The sequence below is a fragment of the Falco biarmicus genome, chromosome 14 (assembly GCF_023638135.1).
Source record: "Falco biarmicus isolate bFalBia1 chromosome 14, bFalBia1.pri, whole genome shotgun sequence".
NCBI classification, from domain to species: Eukaryota; Metazoa; Chordata; class Aves; order Falconiformes; family Falconidae; genus Falco; species Falco biarmicus.
The window spans coordinates 20,567,838-20,586,926 of NC_079301.1; the positions used below are offsets into that span (position 1 = coordinate 20,567,838).

The 19,089-nt window shown below is 43.4% G+C and overlaps 2 protein-coding genes across 3 annotated transcripts in view; both read right to left on the minus strand.

Annotated features, from left to right (window-relative positions):
* ATP7A (ATPase copper transporting alpha) overlaps positions 1 to 15,740 on the minus strand; it is a 30,821-nt gene extending 15,081 nt beyond the window's left edge. Inside the window, exons 1-5 of one of the 2 annotated variants that reach the window (XM_056359922.1) lie at positions 15,636 to 15,740; positions 7,233 to 7,369; positions 3,731 to 3,926; positions 2,280 to 3,014; positions 683 to 889 (exon numbers count right to left, since the gene is read on the minus strand). In XM_056359922.1, coding sequence (XP_056215897.1) covers positions 683 to 889; positions 2,280 to 3,014; positions 3,731 to 3,926; positions 7,233 to 7,340 — 1,246 coding nt within the window. In that variant the 5' untranslated portion in view covers positions 7,341 to 7,369; positions 15,636 to 15,740. Of the gene's footprint in view, positions 1 to 682; positions 890 to 2,279; positions 3,015 to 3,730; positions 4,221 to 7,232; positions 7,370 to 15,635 lie in introns of both variants that reach the window. The other variant, XM_056359921.1, reaches the window with a different exon arrangement.
* A 754-nt stretch (positions 15,741 to 16,494) lies between these two features.
* On the minus strand, positions 16,495 to 18,918 carry LOC130158936 (cytochrome c oxidase subunit 7B, mitochondrial). Its single transcript, XM_056360058.1, has 3 exons — positions 18,768 to 18,918; positions 17,229 to 17,353; positions 16,495 to 16,696 (listed from the first exon to the last, which is right to left on the minus strand). The coding sequence occupies exons 1-3, from the start codon at positions 18,802 to 18,804 to the stop codon at positions 16,622 to 16,624; spliced, it is 237 nt and encodes a 78-aa protein (XP_056216033.1). The 5' UTR covers positions 18,805 to 18,918; the 3' UTR covers positions 16,495 to 16,621.
* Between the last annotated feature and the right edge of the window lie 171 nt (positions 18,919 to 19,089).

Below are 19,089 nucleotides of genomic sequence, written 5' to 3' on the forward strand. Positions count from 1 at the left end.
GGGACAACACCACCCATGAGAAAGGGCAGATCTACCAACGTGCAATCCTACTGTACGTTAAGTGAAAAGGATTTCTGTTAACCCATTTTCTAGGATGAAAAAAATTAAATTCCAGGTTAACCTGGAACACATCCACTTTCATTACAGTAATTAAACAGTCTACATTAATGACTCTTTATTACATCATGGTCATGCAGCTATTTGTTCCTGCAAATATAACCATCACGCTGACAGAAGGTAGAGATAGCTGTCCTGACTCGCCGAGCTAAGGTTAACTTACGTGTCTTTAATCCATATAAACGCTGTCCCTCTCTAACAGCTCCCTTCCCAACGCAGGCACATATGCTTCTGCGTTTAAGTTGCAGGCCTGGGCACATCCCTCCCGTAGAAAAAGATTATTTTTAGTTTCTAAAGGATCTGAATTTGATCCTTAAATTCTCTCTGGAGCACTCCAGCTCCTGCTTTTGCAAAGGCAGCCTCTGGCCACACATCCACAAACCAGCAAGAACAACACTGTTTGCATCCTATGAGCAAACAGTGAGTAGACTATGATCCCACCCATGAAACGCACCAGCAACGGTACTTCCCTTGACAGCCCACTCATTAAAAATGCTGCACAAAAGCTAGATGGATTATTTAAAAGAAACACAAATTTAAGAGATAACACTGACATCCAGCTTACCGTCTTCTCTTCTCAAATTTCTCTCTATGTTGGCTACACACGAGGCACACGTCATTCCTGTGACTTGGACGTAGCACTTTGATATAGTCTTTGTCTCTTGCCCAGCAAGGTGGGCTGGTGACACTGCGGGGGGGAGCTCGGTCCCATGAGACTCCAGCTGCGCTTCGGGCCAGGGCTGCCCCACGGCCACAGGCAGCTCTGCCTTCGCTGAAAAGGAGATGGCAAGTCACGACACTGTGAACGGCCACTGCAGTGCCACAGATACACGCTGCTGGAAATGTAGACCAAAACCCAGTAATTGTATAAGCCTTGTCAACCAGGCTCATCCATCCGTCTGTCAACTAAGAGTCAGCAACAGAGACCAAGACAAAGGGTTGGGCCACTGATCAACTCACTGACTGTTTTGATACTATTTTTCCTTTTGCCTTTCTGCATTATCTTTTCTCTATTGTACACCCTTTGCCCTCTTCCGTAGGTTGTAAGCTAAACCTCTGCATTGCAACCTGGGTTTTACACACACTTTTACTGACTTTCCCTGGGGCACAAAGCTGAATTTGTAAGTGCGTGCCCGTTTCGTAAGCAAAGTCAGCAGGGTTTTGACCTTAGAGAAGCGCTCTCAAGCTACAGACAACTGCTCCTTACAGCAATTCAGGAGATGTTTATGCAGGAACAGTACGAAAGGAATTAGAAGGGAGCACCTGACCACTTCTATTATGTTGCCAAATAATAGCTCATGTACTGTATTTTTCAAAATTTAATCTTACTGAATCAAGAAATGGAGTTGCCGGGACAGCTGACACTAACTGCCCCAAGGGATATTCCGCATCATACGATGTCATGCTCACAACAGAGGCTGAGGGAGGCAGGAGGAAAGGGGGGATATGTTTGGAGTGACAGCATTTGTCTTCCCAAGTGACTGTTATGCATGATGAAACCCTGCTTTCCTCGACATCTGCCTGCCGATGTGAAGTAATGAATTAATTGCTTGTTTTGCTTGCACATGCAACTTTTTCTTTACCTATTAAAGCACCTTTGTATCAATCCACAAGTTCTCACTCTTTTACCTTTCTCTTCCCCATCCCACCGTGGGGGGGGACAGCAAGTGGCTGGGTGGCCTTCAGCCACCTACCAGGGTTATGTCACGACAGCATTGTTTTAACTTCCTCAGTTATATCCACACTCTTCAGATTCTTGTCACTCCTCAGTCATGCCTGAACCTGGCTAAATATCCCTTCACTAGGTGCTTCGCAGGAGCCACGTCTGTGATAATTTGCTACGGAAGAAACTTCAGCACAGCATCCTGCAGCATTCTTCACTGCTAGCAAAGCTCTGGCTCCATATTCATGCCATGACTACTACACAGTAGCAAAGTGGAGCACCATTCAAACATCAGTATTTACCTGACATATTTCAATTATTTTTAATTCATCTGATGTATTAAAGGAACCGCATGTATATTTAATTATTTCATTGACAGCGAAGATATAAAGCTCTCTTGGCAAGTATATGTCAACTGCTACATTTCATCTCAGGTGGTACCAAATCCTAAACAGAACCGTACAATCCTGTTAAATTTAGAAGCTTAATATGTCATTACCTGATAAAGACGCATCAAATCCCATATCCTCTATTGAGGATAGCAAGTCTTCTGGGCTTGTTTGCAGAGGGTCATATTCTATAGTCCCATTACGATTTGTGAGAGAGACGTGAACAGACCTCACACCTGCCTTTTGGGCTATCACTCCCTCAACAGACTGCACACAGGAGTTGCAAGTCATTCCCTCAATGTTTATCACAACAACTTGAGTAAGTGGCTGGCCAGCATCCTTCAAAGCTGGATGAGGAGACTTCAGCGGAGACACCAGGGTAGGGAAAAGAGTTACATTTTCATATTCATCGGGAAGGCTGACTTTAAATGTCTCTGGAGATACTGCCTCTATGGCTCTTCTCAGGACTTCAACGCTAATTAAGTTTGGGTTATAGTTTATAGTTGCAGATTTCTTCTCTAATGAGACAACTACACTTGTTACTGATGGAAGTGCTGATATGGCGCTCTGAATATTGAGGACACACGAACTGCAGTGCATCCCATCAACTCTGAAGGCAACTGTCTTTGTCTCATTCACATTCGAGTTGTGTTTCAGTGCTGACTCGGAGCCTTTGGTCTGAGCATTCCTCAACCTCTCCAGGTCGACAGCACTGAGCTTGAGGGGTCTAGGCTGCTTTTTGAAAGCTGCTGTGAAACCTGCCGCTTCAATTTGATGTTTTATTTCTTCTGCTGTGATTAGATGAGGCTGGTAGACAACAACAGCTTCCTGATTGTCCAAGGACACTGAAAATTAATCAATAAAAATACGTGTGCATTACTGCCCTAAGCATAATAAGCACGCTGCTTATTATGTCGCTAAGAGCAACAGGTCTTGTCAAAGCTTTCCAAGAACACTTTAAATGGTCAGAAATGTAACTGCAATGCCAAGGAGATTTAGTTGGTTTGGTAAATATCAAACAATTTAGCTCTTCCACCATTTTTTGTCCAGCACTACGACAATTTTCAACTCCTCTTTTCCCCAATTTTTTGCCTTCCCCAGGACTTTCACAAATGGCATCACCATTTCTTACTAAATGTATCCTTTTATCAGGGGTCTGTGGCAATACATTTATGCCAAAGCTATTTTTATTATACAGATAATTTTGTCTTGCCTTTTAGATACAATCACATATAAGCTAACATTAATTTCAAATTGAACAGAAAATATAAACTAATAATAATTACAAAACAAACAAACAAGACATCTAGTAAAATTATGGAGCATGACTACTTCAGGCTCCCTACCAAAATATTACACAGCAATCACTGAACACTGTCATGCATAACAGCAACAGCCTCACCACAATTTGGGCCAAATTAAACACGTAACCAAATACCTGGTACTGCAAAGAGTAACTGTCACACTAAGCTGTCAAATCTAAACCCAAGAAACCTTCACAATGCCATCAAAGAACAGCACGGTCAGCTTCAATTTACACAAAAATACACTACGGTTTTACCTTTAATCCGCTGAATTCCTTGCAATTTGCCGATTTTCCCCTCAATGGTGCTGGTGCAGGAATGACAGGTCATCCCGTCTACTTTCAGGCGCAGCACAACATTGCTCGCATGAGACCAGCTGGAATCTTCACAAGTTCCAGGCGTTACCTCTGGTGCAGAGAGACTCAACTCTACTCCTGGGACCATTTGGCTAATCTGCTTGCCATTGACAATGGAAGAAATGAAAGTCACCACTGCGATTTTTTGATCGGAGGACATTTTAACATCCACGATACCTTTGTTCTTTCGTAGCGTACTACAAATCTGTTTAGACGTTAGAGCTGACTGAGTAGGAATTGTAAGAAAAATAGTGTCAGGTAAAACAGGTTGTGGGTTTGAATCAGCTAATGTAGCATCAAATCCCATGTCATATATTGCTTCCTGCAGCGTTGCTGGAGTCTGCAATTTTGAGTCATAAATGATGACTGCATTCTTATCCTCTAGAGATACCTTGCAAGGGAAAAAAACACAACCAAAACAATTTAGCAAAATGCAATACTAAGAGATGAGATGAGAATTAATACCCTGCATGAAACTAGAAACAGCTTTTACTTGCATATATTAGTAATACCTGTCCAGTATAATTTTGTCTATCACTACTCACCTTGAAGAATAAAGCCACAGCAACAGCCACCATAAAGTATCTTGTGCTCATCTGTACCACATGGCTAGAAAAAGCAGATTTCCCCACCGAACCCCCAAGTTTCAGGACCCTTTGCAAGTCTGGCCACTTTTACTTATGATGTCCAGACAGCGTCAACGCAGTTAATGAAACTTCCAGACCCAAACTCTCTTAAATTATGACTAACACAATTCAACCCTGAAAGCAAAACAGCCCACGGAAACACTGCTAATCACATGTACAATTCTGCAGTTAGCAGTAATTACCCTTAGGCTACAAGGATGGAAGAAAACACTCTGAAAAAACCCACAGATTTAAGTAGCAGTGAAAGGAGTCCAGTATTTCTAGGCATCTTAGGCACAGGCTGTTAACTTGCTACGAGCAATAAAGCTCATCAGACTTCATGGAACAAATTCACTTTCAAAATTTGACATATGAGAAACATTAAAGCCACTGGTTTTCCTCTTTTTTTCCATTTTGGTGATTCAGAGATGTCCTGATTTGGTACTAGCCTTTCACCTCAAATGCTACAAATACCCTCAATTTAATTTGCTCCCAACTGATGATATATCAAACACAATTATTGCAGTTTCCAAAAGGGAAGCCAGGATGCCTGCCAGAGGCCCAGCACGTTATCACTCAATTCTATCTTTGCTCTGGGCAAAGTTACAACCTGAAGACCACAGTCATGATTAAATTAGAACATTTAAATCATGTTAAGAACAACCTTTCTTCATTTTTATTCCGATTATGGGCTTTGGCATAATTAGGAACATGGACATTTATTGGTTTCATTGCAGTTGGAGGCAAAATAACCTAAATGCAGCTCTATGTGTCTGTATCACTCACCTAGCATGCATCTCCCTTACCGACCTAATTCGGAATTCTGAACAAAACCCTCTGTCACCATTCTCAGAGGTTTTCTGAAACAAATGATCTGGCTAAACTGAAGTTCTGATGCTGTAATGACGATAACTACTAAATAAGACCTCAAAGCTTCTTATAGTCCTGTTCTATGCAGACTAGGTTCTTGCCAAGAGTAGTTTTAGAAGTGGTATTCAGCTTTGGAATATTTACCTTAAAAACTAAATACAAACTCTTAATACTGTCCTTTTAAAAACCTGCTTCGTTCCTTACGTAAAATATGCTATGGGATGCACACTGTCTTCAATCAAATTAAAGTATGAATCTCTACTCCTTCTCCTGGCACAAGTCATCCGTATATTCTCAGAAATTAGCTGAAAAAATAAAAATGCAAGGCTGACGAGATTAAATCTTTTGCTAGAACAAGCCAGAAAGGCAGGGTTCTTAAGTCAGGTTATTTTGGGATATTATTTCACAGGCTGCTTTTAGCCTTCGTTTGACGTCACACCTGCAGATACCTAGTGAGCTATCTGACCGTATCACGCCACAGATGTTAACGGCAGCATCCCTGTTTCTGAAGCGGTCTGTCCGGTGAGCCAGGGTTCTGGGGCGAGGGCGTGGATAGCCTTGCATCACGTTAAAGCTCCATTCCAGTTGGAGGAAGATGAAAAATGATGCACCTTGTAAATATCGGTGCTGTTCACCCAGATTTCCACGTGTGTACACGTACACCCACTTCAGGCAAAAGGAAACTGCACTAAGCAGTGCAGCGCTTGCCTCCGTACAGAATGGTGCCCCGCAGTGCACCCCTCAAAATCACCTAGGGTAACAACCACATGCCCCCCCACATTAAGACAGTGTACCCTACTCTGGAAGGCCAGTGTTCATCCAAGACATAGCCACTAAAATAGTAATTATGTTTTGATGAAACCAGGAAGGTATTATTTTCTTTAGAGTAAAATCAACCACGACGGAACGTTACAGTATGATTTCAGACCAGAGATACTAAGTAAACTTCACAATTTTGTGTCGCTGCTGTTGGTAGGACTGTTCTTTCCAGTACAAATTAAGCCATAAAACTAAGAGGAATCTCCCAGCCTTTAAACTGTTTCCATTATCAAAACTACTGTAAAAATGTATTGTGTAGGAATAACCAGCTCACCCTGGCATAGCCTACAGTCCAGTATTCTGCCCACAAAAGAAAAAACACTAACAAAAACCTATTGGTATCTCCTCTGAGCTAAGAAAAAAACAACCAAACTACTTACAATGAAGTCAAGTCAAGGAAGTTTGGGTTAAGGGCAAACAAGTAGCTCTGTTAACCGTTCAACACGAGTTCTGTTGCTCTTTCTCCCACTTCCCCATAACCCGTACAAAAGAAAGGAAATTTCCCACGCTTGGAAGCGCTAGCCAGACTTTGCTTTGTCCCCTGGGTTACCTGCTACTCTTACTTCACGAACCACAACAAAACAGCTCTATTTTTCATGGTGGGTCAACTACCACATGATTAACTGAACCCCTCAAGCCCACAAATACTGTTGAACCCCTGCAAGTGACCCCTGTGCACTGTCAGTTTGAAAGAAAAGGCCTGTGAGCAAATCCTGACGTTTAGTCGGTGGAAGGGACAAGGACAGCTTGCTTTTTTCACCAGTGTTAAGTTCTAGGGTGCTTGCGCTCTCTTATTTAAAAATTTCCTGTTCTCACCCTTTTTTTTCTTCTTTTTTCTCATTACTTCACAATACTGAATTTATTATAAAGCAGGTAATTACTTAAGAGTAACAGAGAAAGACTTAGCTCCCACTGCAGTGAAGCACTTGTTTTTCTCTTATACCAGAAATACCCTAAAGCACTTCTAACATCAGCTTCCCACGAAACGTACAGAATATACTCTCGCCACGTATTTTCCCACCTTGGTGCATACTTTATCACGGTTTCTCATAGAAGAGCAAAGCTTTGTAAGAAATCGTGTTACTTACTTTAACATTATGGATACCATTCATCTTCCCGACATGCTGTTCAATGGTTTGAACGCAGGAATTGCACGTCATGCCCTCCACGCCGATGACTATGGATTTTGCCTCCATTGTGAAATTCTACTCAAGTCTTCTCATTGCTGTTGGCCAAAAAGCAATAAAGACACTTGTTCTTCAATCTTTTCACAAAGATTTAAACTAAAACTGGGATTTAACAGATTATGTACTTAGCCACACGTAACTGTAGTAGATGTCAAAATCTGAGCAAAGTTTAACAGGAAGGAGAACTTTAGGTATTTATTCCTATGAATCTTCAAAAGGGAAAGTGTTTGAACACTTATTCCATTTGTGTTACAAGAGGGATCATTTAATTGCATGCACAAAGTTGCGATTCACTGGTGTGTGAGACGAAGCTACAGGGAGCAGTGAGAACGAGACACACTCCAGCTCTGGGATGCTACAATGAGAGGACAGCCTGCAAGCCACAGGGGCACAGGTGACAATCACGTTTTTCCACATTTATATCTCATATATTATCCTATGCTGGCAACAATGAGCTATACTGAAATTCATCCTATGAAGGAAATCAAGCCTTTTCCCAATCTCATTCAGAAAATTCTAATTTCTGCTCCTCTGAAGATGAACACTATTAGTTTTGCTCAAAAAACCCCACCAGAAAAACATGAGTGAACCTAGATGAAACTAATTTGTAGAAATAATGGCTAATGCAAAGGACTACCCATTTCCAATATATAAACTGTTAAGTAACAGAGGGGAAAAAGAGGGCAAAAGTGATTTTCAGATTTTTTTTTTTAACCTTTTGAAAATGCACATTAGTTTTTCCAATGACAGAGAGATTAGTGACTGGGGAAAATGATCAGAGATTAATGCTTAATGTTCAGCTGCAGTGGAAGCAACAGCTAATCTTGATGATCAATTGAACAGCTGAAGTTAAGCACATGCTTAACTTGTTGTTTTTTTTTACCCTGGGGACTTATCTTGGAAAACTAAATTACATTAACAAAGTTTAATAAAATTAATTTGGTGACATTTCAGAACTGTTCCATTACAGAAGGTCTGAAAGCCTCTGGTTTCACTTTCAGACATGTAAGAATACAAGGATGTTTCATCATACAGACAGGTTTACTTCACTGATGCACAAAGCTAAATGCTGAAGCTTAATCAATGAGAAGACACCATAAACCTCTGAATTAGTAAAGTTTCCAGTGGATCACACACGTATTTCTCTTCAGCTGCATTTTATCTGAAGAGCCAGGAACACACTGCAAATTTCTGTCAGCCACTAACCTCTGGCAGAATGTAACTATAGTTTATAGGTCAGAAAAAGAAAGAAAAAGTTGAACTACATACACAACATGAAAAATAGTCCAAGAAGTTGATTTTAAATATTTCTTTTCCTAATGCATCTCCTAAGTTCCTCAAACGATCAGCTAATTCATCTAAACTGTGGCACGAACCTTCATATTCTGACAGGCAGCAAGAGTTTTGTTCAAGAATTACACAGTAAATATAAGAATTAGCGCACGTTAATGGTAAGCACGGCTAGAGACAGGAATGTTCACCATGCACGAAGGAAATCTCGTAGCCATAAGGACTCTGAACACATGCATGCAACAACTTAGGAACCTTTTTCACTGACACGTGGAGAGTCTGAGCAGCACTCCCATGGGGATTTAAATCTGATCAGAACCTTGAACAACCTGCAACATCCGACTTTCCTGAAAGGCATCAAGTATTTACTCTGAACACACCATAAAGTGCTAACATCTCATCCTTCCACCCCCCTTATGGATGAAGTTGGGAAGCACAAGGGCTGCAAGCACAACTGGAGGCTGCTGGTGGTTGTGGAATCAGAATCAAAAGCTTCGTCCTGTGTCTGGATGCAGGTGTGGGCACACGCAGGACGCTGCAGCAGGACACTGCGGCACGATGTGGTCTCCATGCCAGGAGACAGAGGAAAGGGCTCCCACAAAGCGGGGCCCTCAGGCCACGAGAGCTTTAATTATTACTGAGGCTGGCCAAGAACATGGCATTACCACTGGCACCGGCTGGACTAAGGGGGTGCTGCCACCTCAGAAGACAGAACAGTGACAGTAACTTCCTATCGCTGCAGGCGGCACCACGTTATGCTATAGGCAGCAGAAAACACTAACGGCAACTCATCCCTGCTAAGAGCAGAAATAAGGCAACTCTACCTGAAGAGTTATCTCAGATCTCACTTTTTGCTTATTCTTAAGAGATCCAAGTCATGAGAAACACACATGCAAATATTTATATGTAAACATTCACACATCACAGAAATACAGAACTGTCACCCGACACGCAAGAGAATTACGGGGCAGCAGAAGAGTTTATTTTAAGCAAACTTTGTATGGTAAGTTCTCTCACAGGCTTATCTGGCACACTCAGAGGTACAAGATATTTTCAAAACCCCTATAAAGCTACCCAAGAAAACACATGCTTTCATGTCATCATACTGAATGTGATCCTTATGGATTACCTCTGTTCTCCTGTAAGGAACGCTCAGTCCATACAGAACAAAGACAGGATTCTAACTCCACAGTCAGGAAGCAATGAATATTCCCACAAGGCTGAAGTATGAATAAAGTTTCAAAAAGTACTTGACTTATAGTGTTTTTTGTGAGCACAACCAGACACACAGAACCAAAGAAAATGGGACACAACAGTCTGTCATAGACGATCTGTCCTCTAGTAAGGTTTGGCTAGAAGTGAATTTAAAAGCATTTCAGGTGCATGATCAACTTGAACTGTCTTGACAACTGTACTGCTACCATATTTTGAAAAAAACCCAATAAATTAAAGGTAATACTTTTACGGTGAGGTCTATCTAAAATAATCAAAGGTTAGTAAGGTGTTGCCTTGGATGAGGCTTGGGGCACAGCTGTACGCAGGTCTGAGAAAGCCCGCCGAGTTCCCAGCTATCTTGCTTGGTCTTTGGTTTGAGACTCAAACTACAGCACAATAATATCCATTGTTACAAGAAACTAGGATACAGCGTTTAAGTCTTTTCTTTAAGTAGTATGTCAAGCTAACAGCAGCCATGCACGTAATACGGTGAACTGGTACTACTGAGGTCATTACAGCAGCCATCAGCACTGCTACTGAATGCTCGCCAATGCATTACAAAATTAATTTCTTATATATGCAAAAATGACATTATACTTTTCTTAACATCTACTATGACTGTCATTTGAAATGGACAAAGTGTTTCCTCCATTTTCTCAGCATGTTTCCTTGCCCTTCTGCTGTTCATTTCACATACAATCACCACCACAATTTTTTTACACAGCCTCATGTTTTCCTACTGAAAAAGTAGCATGTGGAAAGAGAAACAGGAATTATTAGAGTTATTCTGCCTAACTGGACTAATTAGCTAAACACAGCTTGTAAAGTGACTTCAGATATGATGGATGATATTTACAGAAGTACAAGAAAATACTCTGATTGCAGCAGTTCAGGAGCACTTACAAATGATGCCAGAATCCTACTATATCAATAGAATGTCCCGTTTACATTTCAAGTGTATGCTTCATACAGACACAATCTTTCCTTTAAAATAAAATACATCACCTGCTATTTTTGTTTCTGTATGTTTTATATTTGTGTTTGGATTTAAATAATAAATCAAAAGCAATCAAGCTTCAACCGTTCCACTGCACCAAGAAGTTTTTTCTTTGTTGGGTTGGTGGCTATTTTTAAAGACTGGTCTCCTAAGACCCCATGCTGTTAGGAATTGTATAAACACAGTAGAATAAATTCTTTCCTGGAAGAGACTGTAATTAAAACATGCAAAAATCATAAAGGCATTACAGTAAAGGAATTATTTTCTTCCTACCCTTCAAGGCCCCAAAGTATTAAGACCAAACCCAGAATTTCCATCACAGAATTAATACGTTGGATCAAACTGTCTCTGCTTTTTGTTCTCTGACTTTTAATTAAGAAATGCTACTGGATCTATAGGATATAAACAGCTCTCTGTTGGTGGGGAGGACAACAAGCAAGGATTTTTCTTTGCTTTGTTGCAAGTAGTTAACAGTTTTCACGCCATTTTTAAAAACAGGCTGTTCTCTAAAAAAATGAGATGTGTCCATATCTACAGGTAGAAGGTGAGCCATCTGTAAGCAATACTGCCTCTTCACATCAGTTGCACGGTATCATCGACACTGAATCAAGAAATGGCACATTCACAATCTCAGTTTTCTGTACGGCTGTAGAGCTCTGCAGACCCAGCTGTCTGGATTTCCAGTGCTCCTGATGCTTTAAGGAGTTCTCGTTCTCAGCAGAAAGGATACAGTTCATACTCTGGGACTGTTAACCACGCACACACGCATTTTCCTCCCCTTACAAGATGCCCAGGACAAACAGTTGAATTTAAAAGCTAATACATGCTCACATCTGAGACAGTATTCTACCTTGTTATATTCTATTTAATTTCTAACGCTCTACCTTCCTTATTAGTACTTCCTGGTAGAAATACTTTGGCTGAAAAGCAGAAGAAATACTTTTGTCATCATTTCCTCCTTCTGACAACATTAAATTAAGAAAAACTCATGACTAAGCAGCCTGAAAAATATGTTACACCAATAAATTATGAGTAGATGTACAAATACTGACAATTTAATCCTAGTTCCCCTTGTATGTGTTAATATTTTACTAAGTTCACATGAAAATGGATGCAGAAGTCAAAAGATCTGCATGAGGCTGTATAGTAATCCATGCATACTACAGCCATGGCTTGAACTTGGAACACCCTGTTTCCTCATTCTTGCCATCCACCACCACATATCTGTTTGTCTTTTCTCCCACTTTTTTTTGTGAACAAAATAGAAATAAAAAAGCAAAGCATATATATATGCACTTGTGTGTATATATACACGCATTAGCTCAAAAGAGAACCTCACTGTACAAGGGACAGTTATTTTCTGGCAGGATGCAGCTGAAACAATCAACAAATGTAGAACTTCTGCAACATCTAAAAGGCTTTCTAGGCGGCAACATACGTTTTATAAGCTGACACTGAAGAGCTCAATTATTACCACCGACTGCAGGCAAATGACTGCTAATGAATAATTTGTAATTCAACGTTATCACCGGTGTACTCTTTTAAGTGATATGCTAAGTTATGGATCATACATTGTTTCAGAGAAGAATAATGGCTTTATTCTTAACCAATGCATTGCCCCACCTATAAAACACCTTCACCATCAATTAGTGAAGAGTTTTGGATTTGATAATGCAAACAAATGGGAGCCGTCCCATTTAAACTAACAGCTATGTATTTAGAATACAAGAAACCAAAGGGCTTCAATTCAGCTACTGCTGTTTTGGAGTATCAAATAAAGTGGGTTCATCTTACAAAGAGCTTTGTCTTTGAACAAACTTTGTAAAAGCCTTTTGTATTCTCTGCTGTAGTATTTACTGCTTAACACCTGTAGAAACTCCCATTTTCCATTCTCTTTCATTACTTTCACCTCTTTTGCAGTACACAGAGCAGCAGTACTTCCGTGTTTGGACATTAACACCATCAATGAAGCAGCAGAGCCCTAGAAATAATCTGGCTCTGCAACAGTGCAGAACCAAACACTAGCCTTCATGTGGAGGAGCAACACCCAGAGACAGAACAGGAGGAATGCAAGAGATAATTAAGACTGAAACCATGGCTGGGAAGAGACATAAGTCTTCATATGTTTGGGTTTTTTTTCTCTCAGGTACAATTTTAGGCTCAACACTTGGGTTGCCTGTGTGCAAGTTTAAATTCAAGCATTTCATTTTCTTGAAGAAAGGCAACTAGTGTTTCCATGAAGTGCATGATGCAACAGGAAAAGAAAGTCATTTCTACTTCCAACAGCAAATTCTTCCTATGGAGAGGAAAATTAAACAGTGATCAAGCACAAGGTGACTGAGAAACTCAGATACATCTCTCTAAACTCTTTTTTTGATGTGCTAAAGAACAGTCTCCAAGTAAAATATCTGAAGCAAGATAAGGTTTAATGAACTCAAAGTTAAGTCATTCCCAACCTCACACTATCCACACACACACACACACACCCCCCCCCAACCAAAAAAGAAAATATAGGCAATGTGAAGAGGAAGTTACAACACTGGTAAAGACCCAGACTCTCATTCTACCCCACAAAAAAACACTTCAGTGCTTCCAGTATCTGAGCTAACCCTGGCATCACAGTGCAACAAAGCTCTGTGCACCACAAACATGCTTCATGCCTGCTCTAGGATCAGTAAGGATACATAACCCAGAAGCACACAATGTTTCAGGCTAAATGTACCACTTTCCACCGAAGTTTTCCATGTATAATTATCTTGAATTTATAGCTGCTGAACCTAAAAGAGACCCAAGCTAGGCAAAAATCACACGAACACCAGAAAAAGAGTCTGTCAGATTTAACTGCAGCCTCTGGACATTATTAAATTTCTAAATGGCTGATTCCTACTTTATAGCTTACTTTATTTATGGCAGAAGAAAGATAAATTTACTGATTACATTAAATGGAAAAAATGTACCTGTCCCTAAAAGCCTGCAAAGACCTGTGACAAAAAGCAAAGGACAGCACAAAAGGAAAAAGCCGCATCATCTCATCCTTGGGCTTACAGAGGTGCTGGAGAATGGGTTACAGGCGATCTGGTGCAATAAGCAAGAACAAGGTTTTATTAGGTTAACTGGCAAACATTTGCAAGTATGACTAGCTATATGAGGCTTAATCATTGAGGGAGAAATTGTATATGCATAATAAATATCTGACAGCCAGCCATGTGATACTCTGAATAGGTTGTAATTCATGTTGCTCATAACAAGCCTTGCTTGGTCAGCAGACTATGGAAATTGCTCTGAGGGACTTACTTCTGTACAAAATGGATGACAAAAAAAAGACCACACATTAAATACATTCTACTTCACTTCTAACAAGAGTTTTGTAACACTTGAGACAAATTCTTCATGAATCCCTTTATTTCTTCATGCCCTTCCACTAACTTTTTAAGTCAGATTTCTGGAGAACATGAACATTCCCCTGCAAGAATCACAGCAAATATTAGGAACAGAATATAATTTTTAAACCCTTGTTATGTGTGCATCCTAAGGCCAACTGGGGCTCCTCATTCTTGAGCTCAGCCTTAAAATACAAGGCAGGACAACATGGAATGCATTATACAAATGAAAAGAAGAATAAAATAGTAAGTGACATATAATATAATGCCAGCTTCTACTTTCCCGGCTCGCCACCTGGGAAGGAAGAAAGCTTCAGGTCTTTTCTCTACAACAAAAGACGCTATAATTATTAATTTCTAATCAAATTATGTTTGTGCCCACACAGTGCATCGTAATACACATGACTAGCTTCCACACTACCGAACAGATTAAACTATTTCTTGGCCTATTTACATCCCCACACACAATTCAACAAGTGTTTAAGTACAGAAATGCCATCTTTAGTGGCTGCACAACAAAGATTTTAAGGAACTTTAACAATAATTACGTGCCATTTCCAAAACGTGGATACAGAGAGGCCACAGACGAGTCTGCTCTCGCTCATGTTCCTGAGGCTTCACCCCAAAGCATCAGGGACCTACTTGCCCCTTTCCCAGAATATTTACACGGTGTTTTTAAAGGAAAACACTGGAAAAACGCACTTGTGCGGGGCGTGCGGCCAGAGGCTCAGCCAGCCCTCCCGGAGGTGCCGGTGAAGCCTCTAGGATGGGGCAGACAGGCCCGCGGGGAGCGGCACCGCGTCCCTGCCCTCCAGGCGCCTTAAAAGCCTGCCCCCGGGGGTCGCCACCGGCGGAGGGTCCCTCGGCCCCACGGGTGGGCGCACACCCAGCCACCGCCGGGCACAGGGAGCTCCCGGGGGGGGTGCCCGCGGTGAGCCTCGCCGCACAGCCCCCGGCCCGCCCAGCGCGGGGGCAGCCGGCCCGGGGCGAGGCGGCAGCGCAGCGAACCCCTCCACGGAACCCTCCTCAGGCCGACGGGCTCCGGAGCGCCGAGGGCCCGGCCGCCCGGGAGGCGCTGCCCCAGCGCCGGGGGCCCCCGCCGCCTTCCCGCCCGCCCCGAAGCGCCAGACACCCGCAGCGGGGGTGCCGGCCAGAGCGGCGGCCCGGGCGCAGCTGCCGTTCTGGGCTCGGACCCTCGCCGGCGACGGCCCTGCCCGCTGCCGCCCGCCGCGCCGAGAGGACACGTAGCGCGGCCGCCCGCCCCCGCCAGAGGCGGTCCGCCCCGCCGGCCCAGGGGACGCCGTGGCACCGGCCCAGGCAGGGGCGGCCCCGAAGGGCCATGTAGCAGCTCCGTCTACCCCGCGGTCGGGACGGGAGGACCCCCCCGGCGCGGGGCCGAAGCCGGGCCGCGCCCGCACTCACCGGAGGCTCCGGGCGGGCTCTCCCGGCGCGGGGTCGCGCCTGGCACTTTGCCCCATGCAGCCGCCCCGCCGGGCGGCCCCGCCCCGCCCGCCACGTGACCGCGCCTGGCCCCGCCCCGCCGCTCACGTGACGCGGCGGCAGGGCCCGTGAGGGGGCGGGGCGCGCAGCCCTGCCCGCCCCTGGGCCCCGGTCCCCGGCCGTGCCTGCCGGGCGCGCCGCCGCGTTCGTCCCGGGAACAGCACCCGGCGGGAGCGGAGTGGCGATTAGTCACCGGGGGTGGGGCAAAAGGCGGCCATCGCACACCCCCCTGGTGCCCCAGAGGGCAGGTGTTCGTTTCCAGGGGTTCACACGGCCTCGGAGGTTTACAGAGCCCACACACACCCACCTCCTTCCTAACACATTTTAATTACACAGGAATTAATCAGAGAGGTCGTGTTCTGGTGTCAGTGAACAGCAGTACTGGGACACTGTGCGGAGTTCTCTCTGATGCAAAAACTACAGCAAGTTCTTTGCAACTCTCAAAAGCCTCTGAGAGAAGCAACATTTGTAGAGCGATTCATGACATAAAAATACATCTGTGGAAAAAACCAGGATCTCAACGTTGTCATTAGATGTGCAACAGAAGTCAGAGGTAAAGGGATATGCATTGCCACTACAAAGATCACGGGAGGTTCATTTAAGCACACGCATCTGGCTGGCTGGATAACTCCACCACGTTTTGGATTTGTCCATTATCCATTAGTGACCTTGACAGGAACAACTGTGGCTACCTAAAACATGATTTAATTATATTGAATTTTTACAGTACTTCTTATACTTCAGCAGACACAGAATGTAAATGAAACCTAGAAGAGCCAGGCAGGTTTCTAGGTATGTTTATTAGAGCAGGAATGCCACCGCGTACAAGTGGTAATCAGGAAACAAATGCCATTATATGATCATTTCTTCAGTGAAAGTTTAGACCAGTTCATTATAAGCAAAGGCTGTTACTCTCTCCATTCTTTTGGAGTGATTCTGCCAACAGGTGACAAGCCCCATTGAATTCCAGCTTGTGTTAACACCTGTAGGAGGATAAAATCAGGATTATTAACTCCGAAATCAAAGACACCTTCTGATAGAGAGCAATTTCTAATGTTTAGATTTCTTGTATTAGAACATGACATCTCGTTCATCTTCTAATAAAGCAAGTGGAAATATTTGTATTTCATACTTAAATACTTCCATTTTCTATTTCAAAATATCTAGCTTTAGAACAAAGAATCTGTAATGTAAAATCCCATCATGATACTGTTATTGCCTAGAAATTTTTCTGCTAAAAGCTCCACGTGTATAGCTTAGAAATCCCCAGTAAAAGACTTGTGTTTCTACTAGGTTTTAAAAATGAGCAATAGACTGACCCAGAAACATGTGTAATAAATCAGTATATGAACTAACACACCCTTCATCTCTATTGCATTACTGTTCGCTTACATAAAAAGCTCCTAAATTCTGATCACATAAGTTATTTCAAACAAGTAAGCTCTTCTGAAATGTAATGGTTTGCACGTTTACAGCTACAGTCACAATGGAGTGGTGAAAAAAAGAATGACTTACATATCCCCAGACAGCTGTAAAAACTGCGGTTCCACCAAGGAGTACCAGGTTTCCGTATTTATCATGGAAGTCAGGCTCATGTTTGCGATGAGCTTGTCTTACGGCAGTACGCTGAAAGCCACGAGCTAATGAATGTTAAAGAGAATTAGAAGTACAGAAATCAACCAAAATATACATGCAAACCACAATCCCCATCTCCTACCAACAGAGAGGCAAGAGTAAAAGACTTCAAGAAAAGCTGAAAAAAATTTAATCTTTTGGACTTAAAGAGCTTTGGAATGATTCCAAAACACAGGATACATGGAAAGCCTTGCATTTTGTTTCAGCTCTCCCAGTTTCTCTCCAGAAATTTATTCCTGAAGTCTAATCTCCGTAAGAGAATCCTCCAAGTTACCTTTTGTCATTAATATGTTTTCTTTGGGCCCTCTGTGTGGAAATTCAAGTACACTTTTGAGTCCTACTATTTCTCCAATAAAATATTTCATTTGGTACTTAAAAGTTTCATATTTCCGTATGTAAATACCTTTATTGTCAGTACACATAACTAATATAAGCATTTCAGGATGAAGCTCACCATCAAATTAAGGGGTTGAAGACTGTGGGTATGGGTAAAACACCTTTCTCATTCCTTCAAGATTTTTGAAGGGAGGGGAGGGAGCTGGAGAAGGAAATGGAAATAACTGTGGGCCTTCGCATGAGGTAAATAATAAGAGAAAGAAATACAGGAGGATATCTGCTAGTGACAGAACGTATGACATACAATATAAAAGGTAGACTTATTAAGGAGAAGACAAGAGTGAAGAATCAAACCACCAGCTTCAGAACACCGAGGCTGTTTAGTAGTTGCATACAAAACATTTGATGATGCTTTGATTAACAGCAATTTACAGCGATGTGCGTGTAAAGACAGACATTATAAAATACAATCTTTTAGTTTCAGGTCAATGGTTCACGTTTACCCAAACACTAGAGAAGATGACGGCAAGACCCATAATGCTACTACATCCCTAGCATGCTCTGTGAGGCTGCATAAGGGGTCGATAAACAGAAAAAAAGAAGCTTGAACATCTACCAAACGTTTATTTTAGGTGTGTGTACCTCGGGCTAAGCACCTCACGAACCAGGAGCAGATGTGAGAGGCCCGGTCTGGCACCAGGGGGTCTGTCAGCGAGGGGGTCACTCTGCCCTGAGCTTAAGGGCTGTCACCGAGTACCCCTGCCACCTCAGGTGACAAGCCCTGGATGAACCTTTAGTTATCAAAGAGGAAAAGCACCGAGGAAGGGAACCCAAGGTCAGCTCAGGTAAAAGCTGCTAGGAAATACACGAGGCAGAGAAAAACAAAGCACAATAACAACAACAAAAGCAGCAGACGAAGGACGGCGAGAGCCGCCCGCAGCCCCTCGGCCGCCCTCACGACCCTCCACCGGGAACGAAGCGAGCCCAGGGACCGTTCAGGGACAGTGCTCACAGGGAAGGCAGGAAACCGCCGGGAGACCCCTGAGGAAACCGCCTACTCCCCACAAACTCCCCCGTGCTTACCGGTGAGGCTGAGAGCAGCCCTCGCCACAGGGAACATGCCGACAAACGGCTCGGTTCGGCGGGCCCGGCAGGACGCGGGTACCCTTGGCGAGCGGTGAAAAACAAAATGGTGGCGCCGGAAGTCGCCGCCGCGCTGCGCCACCGAGCGGAGCCCTGCGGGTAGCGGAGCCGCCGTGGCGGGGGAAAGGGGCCGTCTCGGTACGGCTGGGCCAGAGCCGGGGGAGCGCTGCGGCAGGGGTAGAGTAAGAGGCAGGCGCTCCCCGCCAATTTACACTCCCCACGGAGGGCTGGCGAAAGCGGCGCGGCCCGGGCACAGCAGTAA

What these genes read in the sequence shown, in the direction of transcription:
- LOC130158936 (XM_056360058.1), bottom strand. Translation starts at nt 18,804, where the DNA reads ATGTTCCCTGTGGCGAGGGCTGCTCTCAGCCTCACCG. An exon ending in GGCTGCTCTCAGCCTCACCG is followed by an intron (nt 17,354 to 18,767) that starts GTAAGCACGGGG and finishes AACATTCATTAG; the next exon opens with CTCGTGGCTTTCAGCGTACT. An exon ending in TTACAGCTGTCTGGGGATAT is followed by an intron (nt 16,697 to 17,228) that starts GTAAGTCATTCT and finishes ATCCTCCTACAG; the next exon opens with GTGTTAACACAAGCTGGAAT.